Raw genomic sequence first — 26,117 nt, 5'->3', positions numbered from 1 at the left:
ATCTGCAGCATTTTTTCTTTTTTTGGTTAAGTCTTCAGTTTATTGCCATTGTGAAAAAAAATCCTGACCTTGGCTCTGCACCCCTTGAAAATGTAGTCTTGTTTGGCATCAAGGACCTTCAGTTGCTTTATATTTTGATCTGTCGGCATGCGAGGCCCTCCTTTCTTTGCAACGTGTTGCTAGTTACATGTAGACACTTGGCTTGTTCTTTTCCATTATCCCAAACCTCTTATCCTCCTCTCAGGGTCGTCGGGATACTGGAGCCTATCCCAGCAGTCATTGGGCGGCAGGCAGGGAGGCACCCTGGACAGGCCGCCAGGCCGTCACAGAGAAGGCTCTTTCTTTTATCAGTATAAATTCTTCTATGCAAAAATGATCTTCACATCTTGAGAAATTGATAGGCTAAGCAACGCTGTGACAACGAGGCAGGTTTTTTTTGGGGGGGGGCCCCCCATTTTTCTCCCCAATTGTACTTGGCCAATTACCTCACTCTTCCGAGCCACCCCGGTCACTGTTCCACCCTCTCTGCCGATCTGGAGAGGGCTGCAGACTACCACATGCCTCCTCCGATACATGTGGAGTTGCTAGCCGCTTCTTTTCACCTGACTGAGGAGTTTCACCAGGGGGACGTAGCACGTGGGAGGATCATGCTATTCCCCCCAGTTTGCCTTCCTCCCTGAACAGGCGCCCTGACCGACCAGAGGAAGCGCTAGTGCAGCGACCAGGACACATACCCACATCCGTCCTCCCACATGCCCGACCAAGCCGGAGGCAACATGGGAATTCGAACTGGCGAACCTAGTGTTGGTAGGCAACTGAATAGACTGCTTCGCTACCCGGTCGAACGAGGCCATATTCTTGACACTTAAAGCAAGCTTGCTTATTACACTCACTTTAACCTTATTCACCTTTGGTCAAGAAACAAGTGCCGGGCCTTGTGCTGAATTTTAAGTCACAAGTGCTTTATTCATGGCACCTCAAGCCACCAAAGAAAATGAACTAGTCATGGGATATGAACCCTAACAACTTGTTTCTAGGCCCATTTGGTTATCCAATACACTTAACTTAACAGACAATTCTGAGTATAATGCCTTCCTTGTTTGCAAAATGAACAGTTGTGTTTATCAGCCGTTGGAATTGGCCCCATGATTGCAACGATCAGGATAGAAATGGTCGGGTCTCTCTCTGTCCGTTCATCACATGCAATATCTCAGCCATCCCTTCAATTTACAGGAATGATCCTGACACCGAACTTTGGAAATGTACTACACATATACCCCCATGGTAGCGGTTTGTCTCTTGGGTCATTGAGGTCCGCCAACGTTCGGCAAATAATGACTACTGACCACGAGGCAGTGTCTGGTGAGGATGGGATGGTCGGTGAGGACTACGACAATGAATGGTTGAATTTCTGTCTGCTGCCTTTAAAGATTTCACTTGAACAAGTCTATCCTAGCCCAGATGAGAGGATGATGCAGTGGTTAATTCCTGGTGTTATTATGACTTTGTTATTTCTTGTGTCCTGTCCCCCCCAAAAAAGCTTGTCCACTATTTATGAATGTTCAGCCCCACCGCCTGCAGGTGGGGTGGGGGTGGGTGTGGGGGGCTTTGGAGAGGGACAGCTGCAGATTACAGGAAGGCTCATTAGCAAATGCTCTGTGGCTGTTTAAGCGCTTCATCCACAAATACCACGACGAGGCAATGGATGCTGAACAACAATAGGTGTCATTACGCAGACACTAAGTGACGTATATGCTCACAGAAAATACAACGACAAACACTCATTTACAAATGGTCGTTTGGTTGAATAAGCGTGGTGATGTTGTGACGTACATTTCCTTTCTCACAGTGAGAACGGTGAGCGGTGCTGTAGTCGTGTATCACCTCTATCAAAACGTTTTGCCAAGGGCGAAACGCCGCGGCGCGCGCGCACGAACGGATCACGTATCACGTGACCGTAAGGTCACATGATCAACATTCAACGTCTGCTCGCGGGCTGTCTACTTGTTGAGTAGGGGGGGGGGGTCACTGAGAACAGGGGAAGCGTTACCTCGCTGGGATGATAGCCGGGACAAGAGAAGACGAGGTACATCTAGGACAGTGTTTCTCAACCGGGGGTCCGCGGACCCCTAGTGGTCCGTGGTGTAATTGCAAGGGGTCCGTGAAAATAAGATATCTTTAAAAAAAAGATCCTATGACATTTATAGAAATAGGATTATTTTACTCAAATGTGACTGAGACCTTTATCTACCTAAACTATAAAGGGTAACAGGACTTTTTTCTCTAATTACATCTGTTTCACAAGTGTAATTTATTGTATTTTGATAAGAGATCTCGCTCCCGTTTGCATTGTTAAAAGTTACTGCATAAAAATTCTGTTGTTACATATATCTGAAAGTTACTGAATACATATTCTGTTTTGTTACATATATCTGAAAGTTACTGAATACATATTCTGTTTTGTTACATATATCTGAAAGTTACTGAATACATATTCTGTTTTGTTACATATATCTGAAAGTTACTGAATACATATTCTGTTTTGTTACATATATCTGAAAGTTACTGCATAAGAATTCTGTTTTGTTACATATATCTGAAAGTTACTGCATAAGAATTCTGTTTTGTTAACTATATCTAAGTTACAACTGAAAGCTCTTATTTTTGCCCCAAAGAGTGAATAAATGCTATAATGCAATTTAAAATGCAGTTTCTACTGTTTCTATCAAATTGCAACCCCCCTCCCCCAAGATCAGGTGGAGGGGTCCTCAGGGTAGATCAAAAATACGCAGGGGGTCCAGGACCCCAAAAAGGTTGAGAACCACTGATCTAGGAGACGCAGGATGGATCAGGATAACTAGAAGTGGCATGGCTATGTGTGATTGCCTATATCAAAGCGTCAGAGAGGTAGAGAGCCTTTAAGGCTGACGCATTTAAAGGTTGTTGCTGTGTGACTCGCTTCCCACTCGGATCAAAAGCAGCGGAGAAGGGGCTGATGGGTGGCGTGCCTCCGCCAGTACAGGCGGAGTTATTTCGGGATGCTGCAGGTGTGTGAGGCAAGAAGAATTCAACTGTCTTTATTTCGAACATGCAAAATAAAAGGGGAAAAAATGAACAAGCGTTAAAAAAAAACAAACGGTAAAAATAAAACCAGAAGAATTCAACGAGGATGCTCAGTAGAGAATCCTACAAAAAATATATTGTAGCGAATTCGGGGGGATAACGCAACCACAGGAACTGCCGCGGCCGGGACGCGAACCCGTATCGCCCGCACCGCAGTAGGCATCGCTAACCGCTAGACTAAAGGGTCAAACTCGCAAGTCAGCGGCCAGCGTGTCTTCTTATCCGTGCACGTTACAATATGTTCGAAAAGGAGCAGGAGGAAGTTACTACTTATAACTTCCTGCCCCCTCTCTAACGCTCAATTAATAAACCTAAATAATAAATTTTTCTTTTTTTACACACCAGAGTATGTCATTCTCAATATGTATCTCACAATGACTCAATAAAAAATAAAATCAATAAAAATAAAATCAATTAAAAAAAACCATTTGCAATGATTTTCAAGAAACAACAATAACAGCATCCACCATGGGTGTCACAGTCATGAGAGGAGCAAAACCTTCTCCTCCTCCTTGTACCGCTTTAAAAAGATTTTGTGCCTCCTTTTGAATTGATTTAAACTTGTGCTTTCTTTCAGTTCTTCATCTAAACCATTCCAACTTTCCCCACAAGCTGAAATACACATACTTTTGCGAGCGGTACGAACGCAGTGTTCCTTAAAATTTAAATGTTCTCTTAAATTGTACCCCCCCCCCCATCTGTGAACACTTGCTATATGTGGCCAGGGAGTAGATTATATCTTGCTTTGCACAACATTTGTGCAGTCTTAAATTCTACCAGGTCCATGAATTTCGTAGCCCCTGAATTTACAAACAGTTTGTTAGTGTGTTCTCTGTATCCTACATTTACTATGCTTATTGCTCTTTTTTGTAGTACACATAATGATTGTAGGTTGCTTTTGTAGGTGTTCATACCGCCACACCATAATTCATATATTGCATTACAGGTGAACAATACAGAATGAACAATACTTTATGGTCCAGGATGTGCCTTGCCTTTCCCAGAACGCCAGTGCTCCTTGCCATGTTTTGTTCTCACGAATCTTATTTGAGGTTTCCAGCAGATTTCATGGTCAGGTATCACACCCAGAAATTTGTTTCCATATACTCTCTCAGTGTGGATGTTGTTGATCATTACTTCTACTTGTGCGCCTATTTTACGATGTCCAAATAACATAAACGTAGTTTTGTTCAGATTTCATGATCATTTGGTTCTGTCAAACCACATTTTTCACTTTTCCATGGACACGTTGCTGTAGTTTGTAGTGGAGACGGGAGACGTGGGAGACGTGGGAAGGACAACTGCAAAGTGGAGGAGGGTTAAGTTGAGACGGAGCAAGTACAGTGCCTGCTCTGCAAGGGAAATCGTGACACGGGGTCAGCGCAGTGCCCAGCAAGCACGAAGGGGAAAAAGTGAATATGATGAGAGCAGAAATGCTGAAGCAGCAAAGAGAATGGAGAGAAACGACGAGACGGTGGGAGTGCAAAAAGAAGAACCGCGGCATAAAAGGCTGACCAGAATATCTGCATGGGCAAGAACATATCTTTGGCGTTCACTGTCACGGTGATATTTGAAAGTTGTGGACATATCTGTAGAAGATCTAGATATGAAGGGTTTGCATCACCTCGGGCCGGGTCTGGCTTATAGACCGAATAATGTCACGAACGGGATCGCTTTGGGCGTACAATATAAATAATTAATACTGTGATTTTTTACGCTTCGGCAGTAGGTGGCGGTAATGCAAGATTTCGGATGCCAACCGCCAATAAAAAACCCACACGAAGAAGAACTCGTTGCGGGAAAGGCAAAGAGAGGAAACCCCAGGAGTGGACATTTCCGACATATGTTGACAACAAACTACGGCGCCCTGATATGAATGCAGTTTAGAAAATAGGAAACATCACCGCCGATGGGCTTTGTGACCAACATGTGGTAAACTGTAGACGCCCGCGGTTCGCCGCTAGTTTCTGAACCTTTCTTGACGAAATTGTCTCCTCCTGCGTTTTCCTGTCCGGCTTCGCAGCGCGGGAATATTTACAGCGCCGGTAGCGGAAAGAAGCGCGCTCCGACGAGGACGAGCGAAGGCCGGCAATTATGGACCCCGCTGAAGTAGAGTTCCTTGCCGAAAAGGAGATGGTGAAGATAATACCGAACTTCAGTCTCGATAAAATCTACTTGATCGGGGTAAGCAAGGTCATTTTCCAGGATTAAAGTTGTTGACTTGCTCCAAACTGCCTTGGCTGACAAAGGTTTTCGCGCTATGTCTTTATGCATGCTTAATACTCCAGGTAAGGAAATCCCAGAAAGTTGATGTAAACTACTAAGCTAACGGGTCTGACCCTTTAGCCGAGCGGTTAGTGATGTCGCCTTGTGGTGCAGTAAGCCTCGTATCGAATCCCGCAACGGGCAAGAAAATAACCGGTTGCATTGGTGGCCGCGGTGGGATCCGGAAGTGTGCAGATCCTCAGCAGTCTCTTCGGAGCGCGGGAATAACAAAGCGCGAGGGCGCGCTTCCGGGCAGGGTGACGACTGTAAACTACTAATAAGACGCGTTAGCTCCTTGCTAACGGCTCTGACCCTTAGCCGAGCGGTTAGTGATGCCACCTTGTGGTGCAGTACAACCGTATCGAATCCCGCACCGGGCAAGAAAATAACCGGTTACACAAACAACACAATGAAATAACCGGTTACAGTATCTTAAAAAGAAAATCCTCTGTATTGTTTGTGTAACCGGTTATTTTCTTGCCCGGTGCGGGATTCGATACGAGGTGTACTGCGCCACAAGGCGACGTCACTAACCGCTCGGCTAAAGGGTCAGACCCGTTAGCTAGGGGCTAAAGTGTCTTATTAGTAGTTTACATTTGTAAGGGTGGGGACACCTGCAGTCAGGTGAGACTGAAGAGGCCACTAGATGAGTGATGAGACGTGTCCCGGATGAACTGATTCAACTTCCTGTGATTTTCAAGCTATGGTTTTCAACCAGCCTCCCGTTGCACAGTAATTGAAGTTATCGGTGCTTTTTGTTGTTTTTTTTTTGTCCTTGTGTTAAAGTGTTTTGTCGAGACATTAACAGAGTTGCACATAACGACGGAAGTATTTTAAACCATGCAAGGGTTGTGCCTCTGTCATTAGGGTGACCTTGGTCCCTTTAACCCTGGATTGTCTGTCGATGTGCCTGTGTGGCTGGCTCTGAACCTGAAGCAGAGACAGAAGTGCAGAATCGTGCCACCGGAGTGGATGGATGTTGGTAAGAGGCAGATCTCTCTCTCGCTCTCTCTCTCGCTCTCTCTCTTTATATATATACTAGACGAACCCCGCCACAATGTAGCGGTTTGGTTATCCACCCGTCTAAATCCCCCTCCTCTTCATTTATATATATATATATATATATATATATATATATACACACACATACATACATACACATACACATATATATATATACACACATACATACATACATACAATGGGTACAGAATGAAACCTCATCAGTGTTCATTTGATTTGCCTTTTATTTCTGGTGTTATCTCTTTGAAATGATTTGTGATGAAAGGATGAAAAGGATGTGATGATTTCCTTCAAAATAAAAAGAGGGTGTAATGGTGTGAGATTTAACATTTAATTTTTAACACAATCAGCTACTGTCATCACAAATGGGTAATTTGATAAAGGTGCTCAAAGCTGCACAGGCGACCCCATAATGCATTTTATAATTTACACCTAAAACTCACGAATTATTGATAACTTAATAGGCCAGTCACTACATTCTTAAATGATTTCGGTGTTTTTAAATATGAATATACATGAGTATCAAGCACTGGAAGGTGCCGAAAGGCATTTAGATTTATATTTTTAATCTGGGAAATCCTTTGACATTTTGTTAAATTCTTGAATCCAGTCATTTGGTGTAAATAACTGCCTAGAGGTGTCATGATGTTCTTTGTACAGAGAAATTGGAGGAGCTTCGAGAGCTTGAGAGGAGAGAGGATGCCTTTTCACCTGTTCCCAGTGCTTACTATATGGAGTTGACCAAACTGCTACTAAACCAGTGAGTAAAGAACATTGATTCCCCGCTAATACGGCCCGTAGCTTTGACCTCCATCAAACATTTGGGAAAATTTTCTCAAATTTGACTTTGTACAATGACCTACCTCTCCACGAACATTTGTGGCTTCTGCAGTGCATCTGACAACATTCCTAAAGCTGATGAGATCCGCACGTTGGTGAAGGACATCTGGGACACGCGCATCGCCAAGCTTCGCCTGTCCGCTGACAGATTCATCAGCCAGCAGGAGGCGCATGCTAAGGCAAGCAGTTAGTCAGGCCACGTTTTGTATATGATTTCTACCACAGCACCCTTGTGTATAATAATATAGGATGTTGGCGCATCAGCAGTATTGACGCACTGCATTTATAACGCCTGTTGCAGTTGAAAAGTCCAGTTAGGATTGTGTTAACGAAACCTAAGATAGAATGGAAAAAGTGAAAAAATAATTTTGTTCCCCAAATAATCCATCTGAATAAATTAATTACAATTCTGTGGTGGCAAAGTAATCGGGATTATAATTTTAGCCATAGTCACAGAGCCCTGTCCGCCTCACTGTTTCCATACATGAGATTTATGTCATGTGCTGGTCCGAGTCGCAGACAGTTATTACAAACAGGTGAATGATTTGCTTTTTCTTTTAGTGAGCATTACACCTCATTCCCTGTCCTTTTCCCTCCCTAGCTGGACAACTTGACTCTGATGGAGATCAACACGACACGTGCATTCCTTCTTGACTCTCTGAACTGTATGTACAAGTTGCGTACCAACCTCCAACCTGGTACCAGTTACGGAAAAGCGAAAGACTATTGACCAACAAAGTGAAGTGCAACTTACCAGGATGGGAAGCAAGCCTGGGATTGGGACGGGACGGAATGGGACCCGCTATCAGAGTGGCTAAAGGACAAGCCTTGGACTGAGCTTCATGTAAAGGGTGGGTCAAGGCCCACATGTACAGATCATATCCCCCAGATCATTAAAGACTGTTTCGTATAGACTGGAGCATCCTCTTCCTGTCAAGAGCCTGAAATATGCTAATGACCACAGCTGCTTAGCTAATTTACAGTTTGTATTGTTTTTATGAAGGGAGCTAGTTACTGCCTGAATAAATGCATTTGTTGACATTCATTGAGTGCACTTCACTGAGTAAAGCAGCATTTCAGGAAGCATCCTACAGTTAACTAGGTAAAGTTGATTATCTTGTTGGTGATACAACGCATTTGGGTCTATTTATTTCTTAAAGCATATGTACTAAGAAATATCTCTAGTATTCAAACTGCTGGTGAGGAACACATACACTATTTCTCTGGATAATTTGTCTTCTCACCACAGTCATGGTTTATGTGCAGGACACAGCGACTTAGTGTTCAGGAGGCACTTTGGCATGCCTCCTGAACCGACTTAAACTTGATGCTTTCTGCTATGACTGCATCTCTTTCAAAGCTATGTATTTTCACCTTAACATTCCCGTGTGATTGACAGGATCAATATTATCACACAGGTTTTCTTGCTTAACTAGGGCCCATATTATGAGAGATTAGTTTTTTGACGACTTTGCTTTTGCGCTGTGCTGGGTTGGCATCTTGACAGTGTTCCTCACAAGATCAGGAAACCGTAAGATAAGTATCCTACTTGTTTTGTAAAGTTTTGCAAACACACACGATGAAAAACAGGAATTAATAGAAGAGGAAACAAGCACAAGGTTTTTACTTTGAGGAAATTATTTCCTGGAGTCACTCGTGCATTTTAAAAAAAAAAATCTTTATCAAGACGTGACATTGCCCCCCTTTGTGCCATATTCCAGAGCACTCACACTGAATACCGACATGTTGAACTATGTCCTGACCCCAAACCACCTACTTGGAGGCATGGCCATATCACTCCTGCTCACTTTTAAGGCTTTAAATGGTCTTGCTCCAACATACAGTTGTGATTTATTGACTTGGTACGTCGACCGTTAAGGTCTGCAGATGGAGCCCTGCTGGTTATTCCCAGGTCTGGGGTTTGTTACAAAGGGTGATGGGGCTTTTGCTGTTAGAGCCCCCACACTGTGGACCTCTCCCCCTGCTGAACTAAGACAAACTAAGTCTCGGGCTTCTTTTAGATCTCGTCTTAAAGCTTGTCTTTTCACGAAAGCTTTTACTAATGTTTGATATTCGTTTTTATTTATACTATTTTTATTTTTACTCGTTTGATCTTACTCTTATTTTCGCCTTGTCTGGTTTTATCTTTTTTTTTTGTGTGTGAAGCACTTTGTAACATTGTTTTAGAAAAGTGCTATATAAATAAAACTATTATTATTATTATTATTACTTTTCCATGGCTCCCATAGAGGACATCAAGGAGTGGTTTCACGGGTGGTGGCATTTCCTCAGCTGCTTGAGCGATCTTCATAAGAGCCGATCTGAGGAAGGATGGATTCAACCACACAACATAATTCACAAATCAGTGTAAAGACATGGACTCAGATTCAGAGGGTCTTAGAGGTCTGTTTCCTTGGGCAAGTATTTTTCAATTCTTGCTGCTTCTGTGGGGGATTTTCTGTCCCCCTCACTCACTCATTGTGACCATCAATGGCGGTGACTCGGGCTCGAGTAGGGCTGTCCTCCTGGGTCCTTCTGAGTCCTCAGGTGGGTGTAGAGGCTGATCCTGGAGCCGCATAATGGGAGGATGCTTGCACATGACAGCTTTTTACGTGGAGTGGCTGATGCGCCTGCAGCCACCACACGGTCCTTGGCAGCGGGTGGCCAGAGTCCAATGGCATGGAGAACCAAGACGATTGGGGACCACCCTCTGTTGCAGCCTTCATCTGCCTTCACTGCCATTGTGACCTGGAGACATCTTCCACCAGTTCCACCGTTGAGGTCTTTGTTGGATGGCGCTTCGTCTGGAGCCTCCCCCTTGACCTACCCACCTTGGGTGACCCCACCAGGAGCCGAGCTCTGGACGGCATAGTGCTTGGGATCATTGCTACACGCAAGCTTCTCCACCACGACAAGGTGGAGATCCAGGAGAAGTCACTCAATACATTTATGAGGAACAGGTCGCCGCCAAAAAAGTTAATGAATGAAATCTGGAATCGGTGTATAGCATCCCAGAGACCAGGCTTATTTAGAAGAAGCAACCACATCAGAAGTCCTTTTTCTCCTTTAAGGCACAGCGAACAACAGTCTTACATCCCGGACGATACTCCTCCACCCCCTTAAAATGAACACAAGTTGGTGTTATACATTTTGGAAATATTTTATTTTCTTTTTTGTCTGAAATCACAGCCATATATTCATAAATACCTAATTACTACATTCAACAAAGAATATATTACATTACAATGAATTCAAACAAGTACATTTTAAAAACAGGATTTCACAGCATCTAGACATCCTCCACTGAGTAAGGGGCCTATCGTGTGGGCGTGCGTGGGTTGGAGAGCCGGGGCAGGGAGGCTGGCCGAGGGGCTTACTGTACTGCACCCCCCCCTTCCCGGCTCATTGGCAGCTAACCTCAGCGGGAGTGCTCCCCAGCAAACGGCAAGGCTGTGCTCTCTGCTCTGCTCTGTGAAAACGTCCAATTAAACCTGGCGTCCCTCCGACCTTCTGAGACGGCCCGCCGGGGCCCTGTTTATGCAGCGGTCCCGCAATGAAATAAGATCTTTGAAATGTACGAGTAAAAGTCCAATTCCATGTCCCCCCCCCCCATCCTGACTTCAATTATGCACTTCTCAAAGAGGCATGTGAAAGTATAGCCTTTTTTTGTGGAAAAAAAAATCAATGTGAGAGTTGCAGAATGAAAATCCTTGATCAGTGGAGTGTTAAAAGCCAGAGTCTTGCAGACTGCTGTTTTTGTTTAAATTAAAGGTAACTGACGATGATAAGGGTAACTCCGTTGGTGTTGGACCGTTCAAGATCTCAGAGATCTAGTTGGGAAAAAAAAAGAAGTCATCGGTGTGTTACCCGTCAGGCCAAAGGGGGACAAAAAAAACAAAAACAAAACACTGAGAGTGGGTGTTAGCTTTTGGTAAAGGCCTTCTCTACCGGCTCCGTCTAAACACCCTTTCCCCTCTCTATATTTGGCCGCGGCGGTGAAGAAGAAAAACACTATGCGCCATAGTAATTTTCACATCCACTTTTCAAGTCCTACCACACAGAAAGCATTAAAATGAGAAAAAGCGTTTGTGATTTGGAAATTGAAAAGCGTGTGTGATTTGGAAATTGATGGATTACCTATTGCCTTAAAGACGCCGGCTGTAGAAAGGAGCAAAATTGACATTTGTTTTGCATGTAAACCTTCAGGATTGTAACTTTAAATAAGGTAGTAAAAAAAAAACAGGTTGATAAAAATCCTCATTTCAATCAACGGGGCCTCTAAACTATCAGTATCCCTCACACCTCCCATCCCACGCCCAGTGGAAGTGACCTCCGGTCCGGTCACACCGGCGATCTGTAGACCAGGACGCCGCACACAGATAAGTGTAAGGCTTGAATGTGATTCGAAACCTAAGACGTCGTGCTCCAGCTCTGAACCCAAACCCGTTCAAACAGACCGGATGGAGCTGCCGGGGGCTGAGGGATAAACGGACAGGCCGGCCCATAAGACTGAGGGGGTTAAGGCAGGGATGTCCAGCTCAGCAGGGGCAATGCGACTGCAGATGTGCTTGTGTCCGCACACAGTAAAGAAGTTCTGCGTGGGACTACTAAAAGCAACACTTCCAGTCTATATCGCTTGTAATATCTTGGCAAATCAGAACAAGTCACTGACTGGTTTTTAAATTGGGGAAATGCAGGGAGCTGCGTTGCACCAAACTGATACCGAAGTAAACAAAATCATACAAGAGTTTGAAGTTGGCCATTCTTATTCAAATGTTGGCTACCAAATTGCAACTTTAATCCATAATAGTTGTACACGGCATACTATACGCCTATCATTTTGGCACAGTTTTCTTTTTATGGCTGCTGCAAAGGGATTTAACCTTTTCAGATGTAATTTGCAAACTGTTCTGATGTTTGGTAGTCCACTGCTACATAATGTGATTTATAGTGGGACGTAAAGGTCCAGCGGTAGTATAAGGTCCATAAAAAAATGAGACAATGTGATCAAAAGACCCTTTATCTGACTGCTTGAGTGTGTGTCTGTTCCTGTCTTATTGGGTGAGACTCCCTTAATTAGGATGGCAATGCAAAAAGGGCACGAGTCAATCAGCTTTCCTGAAATACCTCCCGGCTCACGCACCAAGTACGGTGGCACGAATCCTAAAGATGTCAACGAGGCTGTCAATCACCTCTTTTTGTGCGAGTAAACCACCGGCTAACTTGTCAAACCAGGAGCGATAAGACTCTCTGTCAGGAGGCAAGGGGAACCACCGCCGAGCAGAGGAGGTCCAACAGGGTTGAAGTGGCCATTTCAACAGGAGCAGATGGGGCATGAGAAGACAGGCGAGAGCTATGTACCATGGACCTCTAGGAAAGCTTGGCTGAGCACAGAGGCCAGAGGAATAGGGACGAGCTGGGTTGCAGCTGCAGAGTGCAGAAGAAGAGGGAGAGGAGAGTAAAGGAGTGTGGCGTGCCCCCGCCCCCCCGCCCCCCTTTCTTTATTACACACTTCTGAATGAGCTGTTCTGGCCAGCAGCAGTACAAACACTAAAAGCAAGGCTTTTAATACCCATCCAAAAAGCATCAAACATATATATATATATATATATATACATACACATACATATATATATATATAAAAATGGCAGGCTTTTTTTCTTTTGAAAGAACAATGATTAAAGTAATAAAAACATACAAAATTCTTTTTAGTCTTCATATTATGTACAATACAAGGCTGAAGCACCTTTTAAAATTTTTATTCTCAAATTTTCTATTTTGAAATAAAACATTTCCTTTACTCTTTCCAAAAATGTGCATTTTTCTTAGCTCTTCCCTAATTCTCAACAGTTCTTTGTCATAACACAGTACCACCAGGTAGTTCTTCAGGTTCTTCTTCTATAAGTGCATTTCCAGTTCAAAGGCTCATTCAGCCACAGCGATGAGATCAGTCTGGCTGGCCAGAGCCATCGGCATTGGTTTGGTGATGTGGAGCGTTCAAGTCACTTGATCGCGTGCCTCCCGAGGGAGCGGCGGCTCCCCCGTTGGCGGGATTGTCTGCGTGGTTGTGGCTGTGAGGGGTGGCAGAAGCTAAACAGGAGGAAGTAGCAGGGAACCGAAGAAGGGCACCATTACACATATATGAGTGACTTGTGTCTGTGTACGACTGTGTGTATATATGTGTGCGTGTGTGTGTTCGTCTTCAGTTACTCCTGCCCAGAGCTCTATCTGATCCCAGGGTTGGCTTGGTTGGCAGACATATAAGTGGCTTGTGGCACCATCTCTGACCAGCCACAATCCAAAGACAGCCTGTCCTTCATTGTATGGTCCTCTCTCCCATCCGTCCCTCCATCCGTCCGAGCCAGCCATCTGCTCCTCCATGGACCCATGTAAACAAGGCCATGAAAAATAAACTCTGGGTATCAGTCCGAGAGGGGAGGTGGCCGGGGCCCTAGGGCCAGCAAGTCAGCCGGACAGGGTCACCTGGGAGGGTAGCCCTTGTAGTGGCTGCCTCTAGGCCAGTGTGTCTGTGGCAACGTCAAACACTTCCTGAAGTGCTCCAGCTCTGCCTGCAGCTTCTCCCTTTCCACCGCCAGCTTCTGTCTCTGGGACATTAGCTCCTAAAGAAAGAGGGAGGGCAGCACAGGAGGAGAGTCAGACACACACCAGAGCTCGGTATCGGTCACACAAAATGGCAGAAATGACCAAGTAGGCATTCCTCAATCTAAATGTTCATCTATGACGGGGCAGCAGGAATATACTCTACATTCTGTATCAGAGGTGTGGACCCCAGTCACTGGGACTTCGACTTGAGTCTGACTCGACTCACACGTTTGATGACTTCAGACTCAACTTGAAAATAAAGAAGACTTGGACAGCCGTGACTCTTGATTTACTTACTTGTGACAAAATGACCTGAATGACTTGTCCTAATCTCAGTTTTGGCCAACAGAAATAAAGTGATAATGATTTTTTTCTTGGACCCCCCCCCCTTTTCTCCTCAATTGTACTTTTTCCAATCACCCCACTCTTCCGAGCCATCCGGGTCGCTGCTCCACCCCCTCTGCCGATCTGGGGAGGGCTAAAGACTACCATATGTCTCCTCCCATACATGTGGCGTTGTCAGCCGCTTCTTTTCACCTGACAGTGAGGCGTTTCGCCAGGGGGATATAGCGTGTGGGAGGATCACGCTATCCCCCCCAGTTTCCCCCTCCCCCCTGAACAGACGCCCCGACCCACCAGAGGGGGCACTAGTGCAGTGACCAGGACACATACCCACATCCGGCTTCCCACCCACAGACACGGCCAATTGTGTCTGTAGGTACACCTGACCAAGCCGGAGGTAACACGGGGCTTCGAACCGGCGATCCCCGTGTTGGTAGGCAATGGATTAGACCGCCACGCTACCTGGACACCGATATTTTTTTTTTCTTGATGTAATCTGCTACAGGGAGACATAGCTGTGACCAGCTGTCCCGGTCACTGCTCCACCCCCTCTGCTGATCCGGGGAGGGCTGCAGACTACCACATGCCTCCTCCAATACACGTGGAGTCACCAGCTGCTTCTTTTCACCTGACAGTGAGGAGTTTTTCCAGGGAGACATAGGAGGATCACACTATTCCCCCCCCGAACAGGCGCCCCGACCGACCAGAGGAGGCGCCAGTGCAGTGACCAGGACACGTACACATCCGGCTTCCCACCCACAGACACGGCCAATTGTGTCTGTAAGGACGCCCGACCAAGCCGGAGGTAACACAGGGGTTTCGAACCGGCGATCACTGTGTTGAGGAACGTTATTCTATCTTTGGTTTAGTTAGGTTTGAGTCTAGTTCTAGTCACAGACGTTTTCCTCAGGAGTCAGAGGGCTTTATGTTGTCAGCAGGATACTGTTACAGGTGTTTTCTCCCGACTCTACAACCATTAGCAGATCAACCGAGCTTTAAATCAGAATCAGAAGCAGAAACACCTTATTCATCCCCGAGGGGAAATCGGGTAAATGAGCTTTATTTGACTCTGATCAGGACGAGAGGCATGTCAATGCGATCAGCTCGGCGGAGAACAGGATCATCTTCCACCAGTTACACGGATGCACTAACAGCACGGATTTTGCAGAGCGGATTTAATTGGATAAAGCAGAGCAAACTCTGGCAGTGGTGCCTTCCTGCAGCCCCCGTGATCTTCAGGATTCAGATGCCTGTCCTTACAGCACTCACATTTGTGCGGCCGCATTTCATCAAGGGAAATTAAAGAGGGATTTTGTTGCAGTTTTCGTTTTCAAGGAGTTATTCACTCATTTCATCATGGTCATGAAAGAAAGGGTTTTCAAACAATTCTTATTTGCAAAAAGAAAAAAAAATGTTGACAAAATTAACACCGCTTGAGAATTACTTATTTAATCGCAAACCAATATCTTGGCTCCACCCCTCATCTGTATTCTATATATAATGCGAAGATATGCATTCTGTGTGTTGCTGCAAGGACCAAAAAAAAAAGAGTGAGACAGATACAGTGGTTCCCAAACTGTGGGCGTGCAAAAGATGTTCAAGCAGAAGCGAATGGATTAAAAATGCATGCTTTTCTAATGCATATCTAACGTAAACAGGAGAACGCAAACGTTATCATTAGTTTTCCAATTATTTATTTCACTGTGGCAGGGAATTATCGGCCATATCAATTGCACTTGTGTCGAATCTTGAATACACTGAAAGAGTATGAACGATAGTTGCATTATTATCTATAGGCAGAAATGCTTTTGTATTAATTGCAACTCATTCTATCAAGATGGGTGGGGAGTGGGCTGCAGAGGACCCCCCCAAAATGTTTGCACGTACCCAAGGAGGGCCCGACTGAAAACGTTTGGGAACCACTGAGATAGCAAGAGGGCCAACACAGGGATTCACAGGTACTATGCTAGCCACGGATGGACGAGTGTTTCTTACCCCCATACTATGAGACAGCTGCTCGGCGGTCAGACCGAGGTTGTAGTTCTGAGCTTCGAGCCTTCGACACTGGCTCTGTAACACTTGTCGCTCCATACTTTGCTCTGAGAAACGCCACAGAAGGAGAGAGAAAAGAGGACGGCAGAGGAGAGAAGGGGTAGTGGTAGAGATCAGAGTGAGTCTGAGGGAAATGACCAGTGACTTCTTTGCTGCCTAAAGAGCAAATACTGAAAAATATTCTGCAACAGGCAACTAGAATGTGGCATCACTTAACTCAACTTAAATACCCCCCCCCCCCCCGCTCTTTTACTCTCCCAATTGTACTTGGCCAATTACCCCACTCTTCCGAGCCGTCCCGGTCACTGCTCCACCCTCCCTGCTGAACCGAGGAGGGCTGCAAACTACCACGTGCCTCCTCCGATACATGTGGAGTCGCCAGCCGCTTCTTTTCACCTGACAGTGAGGAGTTTCACCAGGGGGACGTAGCACGTGGGAGGATCACGCAATTCCCCCTCCCCCCCGAACAGGTGTCCGGATCGACCAGAGGAGGCGCTAGTGCAGCGACCAGGACACATACCCACATCCGGCTTCCCACCCGCAGACCCGGCCAATTGTGTCTGTAGGAATGCCCGACCAAGCTGGAGGTAACACGGGGATTCGAACCGGTGATCCCCGTGTTGGTAGGCAATGGAATAGACCGCTATGCTACCTGGATGCCGGCACATATACTTTCTAACTACTCTGTGTGTACTGGCTGGGGTTCATTGACTCGGGGGTAATGGAAATCACTCAGTGCATACAGGACACATTAATACCAATTTTAAAAAAAAAGAAGGAAGAAAAACCATCAAAAAATGAGGGTTGAAAGATTTTCAAAGGTGGCCCCATCGTACCCCATCACACTGCATGTTCAACGCATCCGCATACCTTCAATATATTCCTGATAGGCTTCAAATACGGCTTCAATTCCTTGCCATTTCGGTGCAGGCGCCTCCTCTTCCTCCTCATCCTCTTCCTCGTCCGAGTCCTCCGGGCCAGACAGGTCGTCCCTCGTTCCCAGGCCGTCCCGGTGCGGAGGCAGAGGGAAGTGCTGCCCGTTGGGCTGGGGGTGAGTGTGTGCGAGCGGGTGGGGAACAGGATGTATGTGTGAGTGAGTCTGTGTGTGTGAATGGGCCAGCCGGCTGGGAGTGCCCTGCAGCTCTGGAATGTTGTAATGAACAGAGGCGTCCTGGAGATGGGAGGACTCCGACATCCCTGTGGCGCCACCTATGGACAAACACAGAGCAAAGCGGTGGGCGCAAAGATTGTTAAAGCACAAATTTGCAGTTTTTAAACTTGAGCTCAAAATTATGGGTCGGCTCACTATAGTATGGCACCATCTGTCTACTTGCCCTGTGTCTCTGGGGAGCGCTGTGGCGTCATCCAACCAGGAACAGTTGCCAACGATACACATTCAGCTATGGACTCCTTTACTTAGATTATGGTCATTTTACAAAGTAAAATTTGAAAAGGAGAAATAGTCCGCTGAGGTGTAACAGTAGGGGGCGTGATGGAGGAGGACAGGTTTCATGACTATTGGTGGAGTCTACTGTACAACTGTACTTTTACGAGCCAGAGTGCAACGATAAGGAGTTGTGCGAAATGGAGCAACAGTACAAGCGGAGGGGTTGGATCCGCGGCCACAGTGTTTACAATGAATTCTGGGCAGAATTTGACAGTAAGCGGAAAAATGGCCTTTTCTCGGCCAGTATTGGGTGGATTTGAAGGTTTTTTTTGCTTCTATAAATTCTGGTAACATCCAAGATTGACAGAAATCCACAACAATGAAAGCAAAATTTCCCTGTAACAACTATGATGTTTTAATCCTTACAATAATAATAATAATAATAATAATAATAAGATTGGATTTTCTTTTCACCTGGGATGGTAGGGTTTCAGTATGAAGTCACAAGGCCCAGAATGCTGTTGCCAGGTCTAAACCCAAATCATGCACACTTTTTTCTTTTTTTTTTTACTACTTTATGAGTCCCCTTGGGGCAATTCTTCCTATGCATTTAACCCATCCTAGCTGTGTAGCAGTGGGCAGCTGCCGTGCAGCGCCCGGGGACCAACTCCAGTTCGTCTTGCCATGCCTTGCTCAGGGGCACAGACAGAGTACTAACTCTAACATGCATGTCTTTTTGGTGGTGGGAGGAAACCGGAGCACCCGGAGAAAACCTCACCGCAGACACGGGGGGAACATGCAAACTCAACACAGAGGACGACCTGGGATGACCCCCCCCCAAGGTTGGACAACCCCGGGGTTCGAACCCAGGACCTTCTTGCTGTGAGGCGACAGCACCAACCACTGGGCCACCGTGCCGCCCACTTAGCTGGTTGAGGTACCGAGACACCCTATCTGAGATACTTTTGGAGGGTGTTGACCTACTCGTGCTGACCCCAGCTGGTCGCCCTGTGGAATGCTCGGTCGACCAAGATTGTTTCGATGAGGCGGTCAGTTCTGTTTTTTTCAGTGAGCATGTAAAGCATGTTGACTTGTGTGATTCTTCTGCAGAGAAGTCGTTTTTTTTTAATGTCCACATGGACCTGTCGTTTCATTTGCAAGTGTACGCTGTCACACACACACACACACACACACACACAAAAAGAAGCCTCGACTTGTCAGTTTCACACAGAACACTATTTTACGCTGGGTTGCGGGGGAAATGGAGGCAACTTTTGAGAGGCTTGCTGGAGAGGTCCAGTGATATATCGATTATATTCATCTTTAAAACTCATCTTCAAAAGACAGCAAAGACATTATAAAACATATTAACTGATGGAGGGAAATTGTCCAAACATTAGATAAAGACGCATAAAAGACTCCATTTTGCAATCTGTGTGGAAAACATAATGGGAAACGCGGTCTATGAAATGGGTTTGATATGCTTTCGGTGTACTTTATGTACACTCAGCGGCCTGTTTGTACAGGTACGTGTCTTTTCCCAGTTTTCAACTCTGTCAGCAGTAGGCACCTTATTGATATTGACCTCTGGCTCCCTCTTGTGTCTCTTTTGTGTCATAGCGCAATCACTCACATATACAGATTTCTTCTAGCCTTATCTGCATACCACATCAGACAAGCTCCACAGGAGACATAACATATGTAGTCAAACAAGATCTACTTTAGTTGAGGATAGCCCCGTGGCCTACCTTTGTGTTTCTGCAGCGCCTTCTGCGTGGACTGAAGCACTGACTCGTGGAACTGCTGGGCAAACTCTTCAGGCGTGAAGCTGTCCCAGGGTTTGGTGCGACCGTTGATGCTGGAGAGGCCCTCTTTAGGCTGCAGTGGCAGTGGGGGGCGCAGGCTGTTGAGCAGGCTGGAGCTCCTCTTGGACAGGGATCCCTCACTGGGACCCCGGGCCTTGTCTGGAAAGACAGCTGAATGTGGGGGTTCCTTTGGTCTTAATGTGTCCGCGAGGTGTTTTGGGTGGCCACCGGGGGAAGGTGGGCAATGTAAGGATGGGCTGTGCGGTCTGGCACTGAGCTGGTCCTCTGACTCAATGGGAGGCTGAGCAGAAGCAGCATCTGTGATCATGTGAACATATGTTAGTCAGAGTCAAGATCCACCTTACCACTACGTGGAGCAATAAGAAATGCTCAACTCACTTTAAATAAACTGCTCTCATCTGAATAAGATTCACAGAGGACAAAGACACCACCGTGGCAGTGGGGCTTGTTAGTGCCAGCGGGGGGGGGGGGACGACACACACCTGAGGTGAGCCGATTGAGGAGCCTTTATCCTCCTCGCCAAGCCACCACCGGGCAGACTCTTTGACCAGCATGGCAGCTGGAGCCTCACCACCACCACCACTGCCACGCTGGGCGGAGGCGAATACAGGCGGACCAGACAGACGAGAGGGACAGCAGGCTGGCGTGGGCGGAGACGGAGGATGAAGGAGAGCCGGAGCAGACTGAAGCCACGAGGGAGCGCTGGGCTGTGGGCACAACCCAGCGCTCCTCCGCGGCGTGCTGGGTTGTGGGCACGGATGGGGAGTTCCTGCGTTTGCCACAGATAGTACCGTGCGCCAGGCAGGGCCGCTGCTGGCTGGCCGATACCGCGAGGGAGCGGGGCCGGGGACAGGAAGGAGGGGCGCGATGTGTGCCAGGGAAGAGCGGGGGAAGCTCTTCGGCTGGCCAGATCTGTGTGGGACTCTGTCCACTCTGGGTATGGTGTGTATGTCTGCGTTGTAATAAATACATCTGACTTTCACGACAACTGCATCCCTACCTCTGTCCAAACCCACCGGTGGCAACAGACAACTACTAGTTACAACGGGCAGGGACGATGGGTGTGTGTGTGTGTCTCACCTGGGGTCTGTGCTGAGGGGCTCTTACATAGAGGGTGGGGGGCATGTCTTATGGTGTCCAAGGTTACATTCTTTTCCTTAATGGCCTGAAGAAGTTCCACCACTCTTTCATTATCTGAGAGAGAGAGAGAGAGAGCGAGAGCGAGAGCGAGAGCGAGAGCGAGAGAGAGAGAGAGAGAGAGAGAGAGAGAGAGAGCGAGAGCGAGAGCGAGAGCGAGAGAGAGAGAGAGAGAGAGAGAAAGAGAGAGAGAGAGAGAGAGAAAGAGAGAGAGAGAGAGAGAGAAAGAGAGAGAGAGAGCATTGCTGTCACTTGTTCTGTACTCTCTATATTGAGCTCTGGCTGTATGTGCCTAATCCACTGCTCCATAAGCACAACACTATCTCTTCACTATCTCTGTGTGAAGCGTGTGTACTATGTGTGTGAAGCGTGTGTACTATGTGTGTGTGTGTGTGTCTGTGTGTGTGTGTGTGTGTTTGAGGTTCTCCTGACAGCGTGGGAGGCTGTGCGTTGCCATCTGTAGGCAGCACAAGGTAAATCATATGGATTAGACAAGGATCAGTGTAAACCCACTGCTGCCTCTCCCAGTGCCTCAGTGTGTGTGTGTGTGTGTGTGTGTGTGTGTGTGTGTGTGTGTGTGTGTGTGTGTGTGTCCACATGCTGTAACATTGCCGAGTACAGATTCCTGTACTCGGCAATGGAGCACCACTGAGCGTAATGTGCATGCTGCTCGTGAAATATGTGCCACATATAATAAAGGGTGGTTGGAGGTTCATATGACTGTTGGTTGACCCTACGCGATTTCCTTCGGGGCGGATCGATATGCAAATGAGACGGTAGTGCATGTTAGGCACGCAGAGCTCAGTGGTCTTGAGGAGTTAGCTGGCTGTTGTATGAAATGGGAACAAGAAACTCTGAGGGTGCTGAATGAATATGCAAAGCAATATCAAGAAGAGATGTTGCTGTAGTGGGTGTGGGTTTTCGAAACAGCGGGAAATACCGAAACAGGACTATCATCATACTTTTACAGTTAAAAATCAAGGTATTTTTCTCTTTGCTGACATTATGTACAGTGTGTAGACTCTTTTGATGTAATAATCCACGGTTTAAAGTGTCACTTCCTGAGCAGCTGATTAGGAGGTGTGATGTGGAATTTAGTGCCTTGTCTAAATGAGTTCACGGCCTCCAACAGGGGGCGAGCCAGAGGCAGTGGCGTCATCTGTGGCGTCTTGGGCGCGTTACCTCTTCTCTGCTGCATAGTGACGTGACACAGGCTGAACATGGTGAGGAAGCGCTTCTTGTCCTCCAGTTCGGGCGCTCGGTCCATCTCCTCGGGGGTGAAGCGTGTGCTCAGCGGGGGCGGGGGAGGAGTCCGTTTCGAATGCACGGTGGGGGGCGAGGGGCTGCGCTCCCTAAGCATCCTCCTCCTCTTCCTCCTCTTCTGCTGCACCAGCTCCTCACGCCGCGCCACTGTGGTCAAGCTGAACACTCCCAGGAAGTCCAGTTTCTGGATGACGAGAGAGAGAGAGAGAGAGAGAGAGAGAGAGAGAGAGAGAGAGAGAGAGAGAGAGAGAGAGAGAGAGAGAGAGGGCAATCGACCATCTTACTGGAATTGTGTTACATTTGTATGTCTTTTGCGTGCATGAGCGTGCACATAGAAAAATGAATGTGCATGTTGATAGGTGGGTGCACGCGCTTTACCTCTGTGGAGTCATCCAGTTTGAGTGGCGGCTGCTCCGTGACCCTCCTGAGGTGGGCTCTCACCTCCTCTTCATCACTCTCATCATATGAGTCATCCAGCTCATAGTAGTAACCTGCATCAGACACAGCTCACTATCAACACCTCCGCCATCATATAAACCAGTTAATCCCACTCAACTACGTTTGCAACATATTTTTTTTACATCTTCTCATACTGATTGTTTTTTTTTTTGGGGGGGGGGATTTTCTCCCCAATTGTACTTGGCCAATTACCCGACTCTTCTGAGCCGTCGCGGTCGCTGCTCCACCCCGTCTGCTGATCCAGGGAGGGCTGCAGACTACCACACGTCTGCTCCCCCCCCTGCTGTTTCACCAGGGGGACGTAGGAGGATCACGCTATTCCCCCCCACAGGCGCCCTGACCAACCATAGAGGGCGCTAGTTGCAACGACCAGGACACATACCCACATCCGGCTTCCCACCCGCAGGCACGGCAAATTGTGTCTGTAGGGACGCCCGACCAAGCCGGAGGTAACACGGGGATTCGAACCGCCGATCCCCGTGTTGGTAGGCGACGGAATAGACCGCCACGCCACCCGGACGCCCATACTTATTGTTTTCTAAAACATGAATGATTTCCCAAACATGTACACACAGCAGAAGGTATAAGGATGGCCGATATAGGAAATCTGACTGATACCCATCAACTGACAGTTTCCTTGGTCTGTCCAGCAGATTCTGATAGTTTTCACTTCACTGCAAAATGACCGTGTGTCTTAGTTTCAAGCAGTGGAGTTTACTTATTATTACACTTTAACTTGACTGCTTGGTGTAGATGCAGACATCTGAAAAACACTGCTTTACTGGTACCGGTCCTCATTATTTCCTAAACACGACACTGTTCCCAGTGTCTCCATTCCCTGAAGGAGATGAGCACAAACTACTTCAACTTAAATGGACGACACATTCTCAACTCTTTTCCTGCTTGCATTTGTACAACAGGTTGATCCCCTAAAGCTTCCCTGTAAAGTACCGTTTAACCTGAAATATTTTCTTTTGTAAATATCAAATATATTTCAGGCTGTAGCACAGCCCATCTTCCCATTAAACCTGTCATCGCGGTCAGCTCATAATAAATGTCATCCTATCAGTGCGACATATCGGTCACCATTTCGATATCTTTCCCCATCCCGATAACATATTTTGAAACAATTATTCGCCCCTAAGCTGTATAGTGGTATGCCTGTAGCCAGTGTACCTTTCTCCCTGGCCTCCGCCCTCCTCTTTTCCTCCAAGTCCAGCTTACTGACGGGCCTGCGGTGCTGCTGGAGGAACTCATCGTAGATCAGAGCTATGTCTGCTCCCATTCCCAGGGCTGCCACCTGCCCCATCCCTGCTGCTGTAATCATCCCTGACCCCTGACCGTGTCTGCTAGGCCCCTGGGGGACCTGGTAGCCCTTCAGCCCGGCCGTGCTCTTCACGGCTCCCCCCAGCTCCCCGTACTGGCTGGGCAGGGACAAAGACACCCTCTGCTGGCTGAAGAAGGACTGGGTGGATTTCTCCAGCTCAGCGAGGAAGGTGCTGGGCTCGGGCAGGCCAGGGGGACCTCTCAGCGGGGGGTACTTCTCCATGGCTCCCCCGTCTCTCCTCCGGGTGCCGTCTTCGTGTTTGGCTGGCCCTTGGGGCAGGCGACTGAGCTCGTAATGGCCGACCCCGGAGGGCTCGTGGTTACGTCTGGACTCCGTGGAGGTGTCAATGAGGGAGGCGGGGTTCCAAAGGGTAGTGGGAGGTGGAGGGTGGTGTTCACGGAGCGGTTGGGGAGGTTTAGGGGATATGAGAGGCGGCGGGGCACCCAGGTGAGGGTGGAGGTCCCGGTTCCCTGGTTCATGGTGATTTGGTATGGATCTGTGGGGAGAGAAGAGGACACGCAGATGTCATGCTCGGCTCTTAGGCGCACACAACCGATGCCTTCACCGCCGATTCCTCACCGAACGCACAATGCAGGACCACCTGAAGGTATGGATGCCACTTTGTCTCATTCCCTTCCCTCTGCATATCTGGCTACGGGGTTTGTGTGTTTGTGCGAGGCGGCGTTATCAGGCCCACGCAGAGTGGCCCAGAGAAGAGAGAGGACGGGGGCCAAGGCAACACACTATCCTCCAGACATGCAGCGCTGCCTTTGATCTGTTCTAGTATGGCACGCACGCATGTAAGCGCAGACACACACTCAAGAGACATACACACACATCACACACCACTAACACAGGGGTAGCAAAGAAAGCGAGTTGAAAGAACGGTCCGGTAGGAGAGAGGCGAGGTGAGACGACGGGTCCTCCTGACAGACAAGCAGACATAAACGGGGACGACACGGGGGGGGGGGGGGGCGATATCCCAGCAAGGGGGGGGGGGGGGCTTCACGACGAACAGAGAGAATAGCTGACGGATGCAATGTAAACAGGTAAGAAGAGATGGAAAGAAGGACGAGAAAAAAAGGAAAATAGTGACTGGGGGGCAAAATGGACAAAGTTACTGCCCATACCTTCGTTCCAAATGGAACCTGACAGTGGCGCACAACGCCCTGCCAATCAGATTATCTAGGCTTCCAAGTTGTGTGTGTGTGTGTGTGTGTGTGTGTGTGTGTGTACGTGTGTGTGTGTGTGTACGTGCATTATCTGCGATCTGCAGCCTGTGGGCTATGATTACACTGTTGGGTTACTGATAGAAGCAGATGTGTGTATCTCTGCCGTGCTACCAGCTCAGTATTAACCCCAACGATTAAACTCGACCTCACCTCGGAATCGCACGCGCGTGCCTGCATGCACACGGTGACAGAGGAGGGTAAGTAGGGGGGTTACGCTGTGCAAGGTTGAGAGGATTATCTGAGAATTAGCCTTTGTGTAGCTTAGCCACCACACTCGCCGCCGCCTGTTTGGAAATACTCATCCAGCTACACACGCCACGCCGTTAATCGGGGCCCCCGCTTTACACCCCGGACCCACACCTAAACATAGGAGGGCAGGCTGTTCGTCTCCGCGTCGCAACTGCAAGGCGGCAGGGACAGAAATAGAGGGGGGACGCGACGCCTCGGGACAGGGTTCGTCTTTCCCCCCCGGCCCAGCCTGAAAAACAAGACTTCTGGCGCTGGTCAGAACAGACAGCCGTCCCGTTTAGGACGGCAGTGACAGAACCACCTCGAACCACACCTAGAATAGGTTGGGTGCACGGGGTTGGAGAGTGATTCGGTATATTTGTGCGTCGTCTATCGGGGGTATTGTGTTGGGGTGAAGAGAGGAAAACATCACACGAGGAACATACATAACAACGACAAGCTTACCAACACAACTTGTTTGAAGTCTCATAACACTTATCTCAAGATGTTGCTGGTAGAATGTTTCAAGAGAGTGCACCTTTCCCCCCTCCCCCTTTTTCTCCCAGCCAGCGACCCCACTCTCCCGAGCCGTCCCGGTCGCTGCTCCACCCCCTCTGCCGACCCAGGGAGGGCTGCAGACTACCACATGCCTCCTCCCAGCCGCTTCTTTTCACCCGACAGTGAGGAGTTTCGCCAGGGGAAGGTAGCCCGTGGGAGGATCACGCTATTCCCCCAGCCCCCCCCCCCCCCCGACCAAGCTCCCCAATCGACCAGAGGAGGGGCTAGTGCAGCGATCAGGACACATACCCACATCTGGCTACCCACCCACCAGACACAGCCAACTGTGTCTGTAAGGACGCCCGACCAAGCCGGAGGCAACAGGGGGATTCGAAGCGGCGATCCCAGTGTTGGTAGGCAACAGAGTAGACCACCACGCCGCCCGGCCGCCCGAAAGTGCAGTTTTTTGTTCATGGTTATTGCACTTGGTTCAAGATATTTACTCTTAAAAA

The 26,117-nt window shown here is 47.8% G+C and overlaps 2 protein-coding genes across 2 annotated transcripts in view; one reads left to right on the top strand and one right to left on the bottom strand.

Annotated features, from left to right (window-relative positions):
* Nucleotides 1-4,925: 4,925 nt before the first annotated feature.
* On the top strand, nucleotides 4,926-8,664 carry gins2 (GINS complex subunit 2). Its single transcript, XM_056279087.1, has 5 exons — nucleotides 4,926-5,307; nucleotides 6,256-6,370; nucleotides 7,072-7,171; nucleotides 7,304-7,430; nucleotides 7,853-8,664. Exons 1-5 carry the CDS (start codon nucleotides 5,218-5,220, stop codon nucleotides 7,979-7,981), a joined length of 561 nt encoding a protein of 186 aa, XP_056135062.1. The 5' UTR covers nucleotides 4,926-5,217; the 3' UTR covers nucleotides 7,982-8,664.
* A 2,285-nt stretch (nucleotides 8,665-10,949) lies between these two features.
* The window catches only part of gse1b (Gse1 coiled-coil protein b), a 70,344-nt gene continuing 55,176 nt past the window's right edge, over nucleotides 10,950-26,117 (bottom strand). The window contains exons 10-17 of the mRNA XM_056279389.1: nucleotides 23,497-24,143; nucleotides 22,240-22,352; nucleotides 21,781-22,045; nucleotides 20,542-20,655; nucleotides 19,384-19,758; nucleotides 17,119-17,457; nucleotides 16,192-16,295; nucleotides 10,950-13,871 (exon numbers count right to left, since the gene is read on the bottom strand). Of these exons, the coding sequence (XP_056135364.1) occupies nucleotides 13,731-13,871; nucleotides 16,192-16,295; nucleotides 17,119-17,457; nucleotides 19,384-19,758; nucleotides 20,542-20,655; nucleotides 21,781-22,045; nucleotides 22,240-22,352; nucleotides 23,497-24,143 (2,098 nt within the window). The 3' untranslated portion in view covers nucleotides 10,950-13,730. The remainder of the gene's footprint in view (nucleotides 13,872-16,191; nucleotides 16,296-17,118; nucleotides 17,458-19,383; nucleotides 19,759-20,541; nucleotides 20,656-21,780; nucleotides 22,046-22,239; nucleotides 22,353-23,496; nucleotides 24,144-26,117) is intronic.

This window comes from Lampris incognitus, chromosome 4 (assembly GCF_029633865.1).
Source record: "Lampris incognitus isolate fLamInc1 chromosome 4, fLamInc1.hap2, whole genome shotgun sequence".
NCBI lineage: Eukaryota > Metazoa > Chordata > Actinopteri > Lampriformes > Lampridae > Lampris > Lampris incognitus.
The sequence above is the reverse complement of the archived record's forward strand: the minus strand, read 5'-3'. Positions and strand labels throughout refer to the sequence as shown.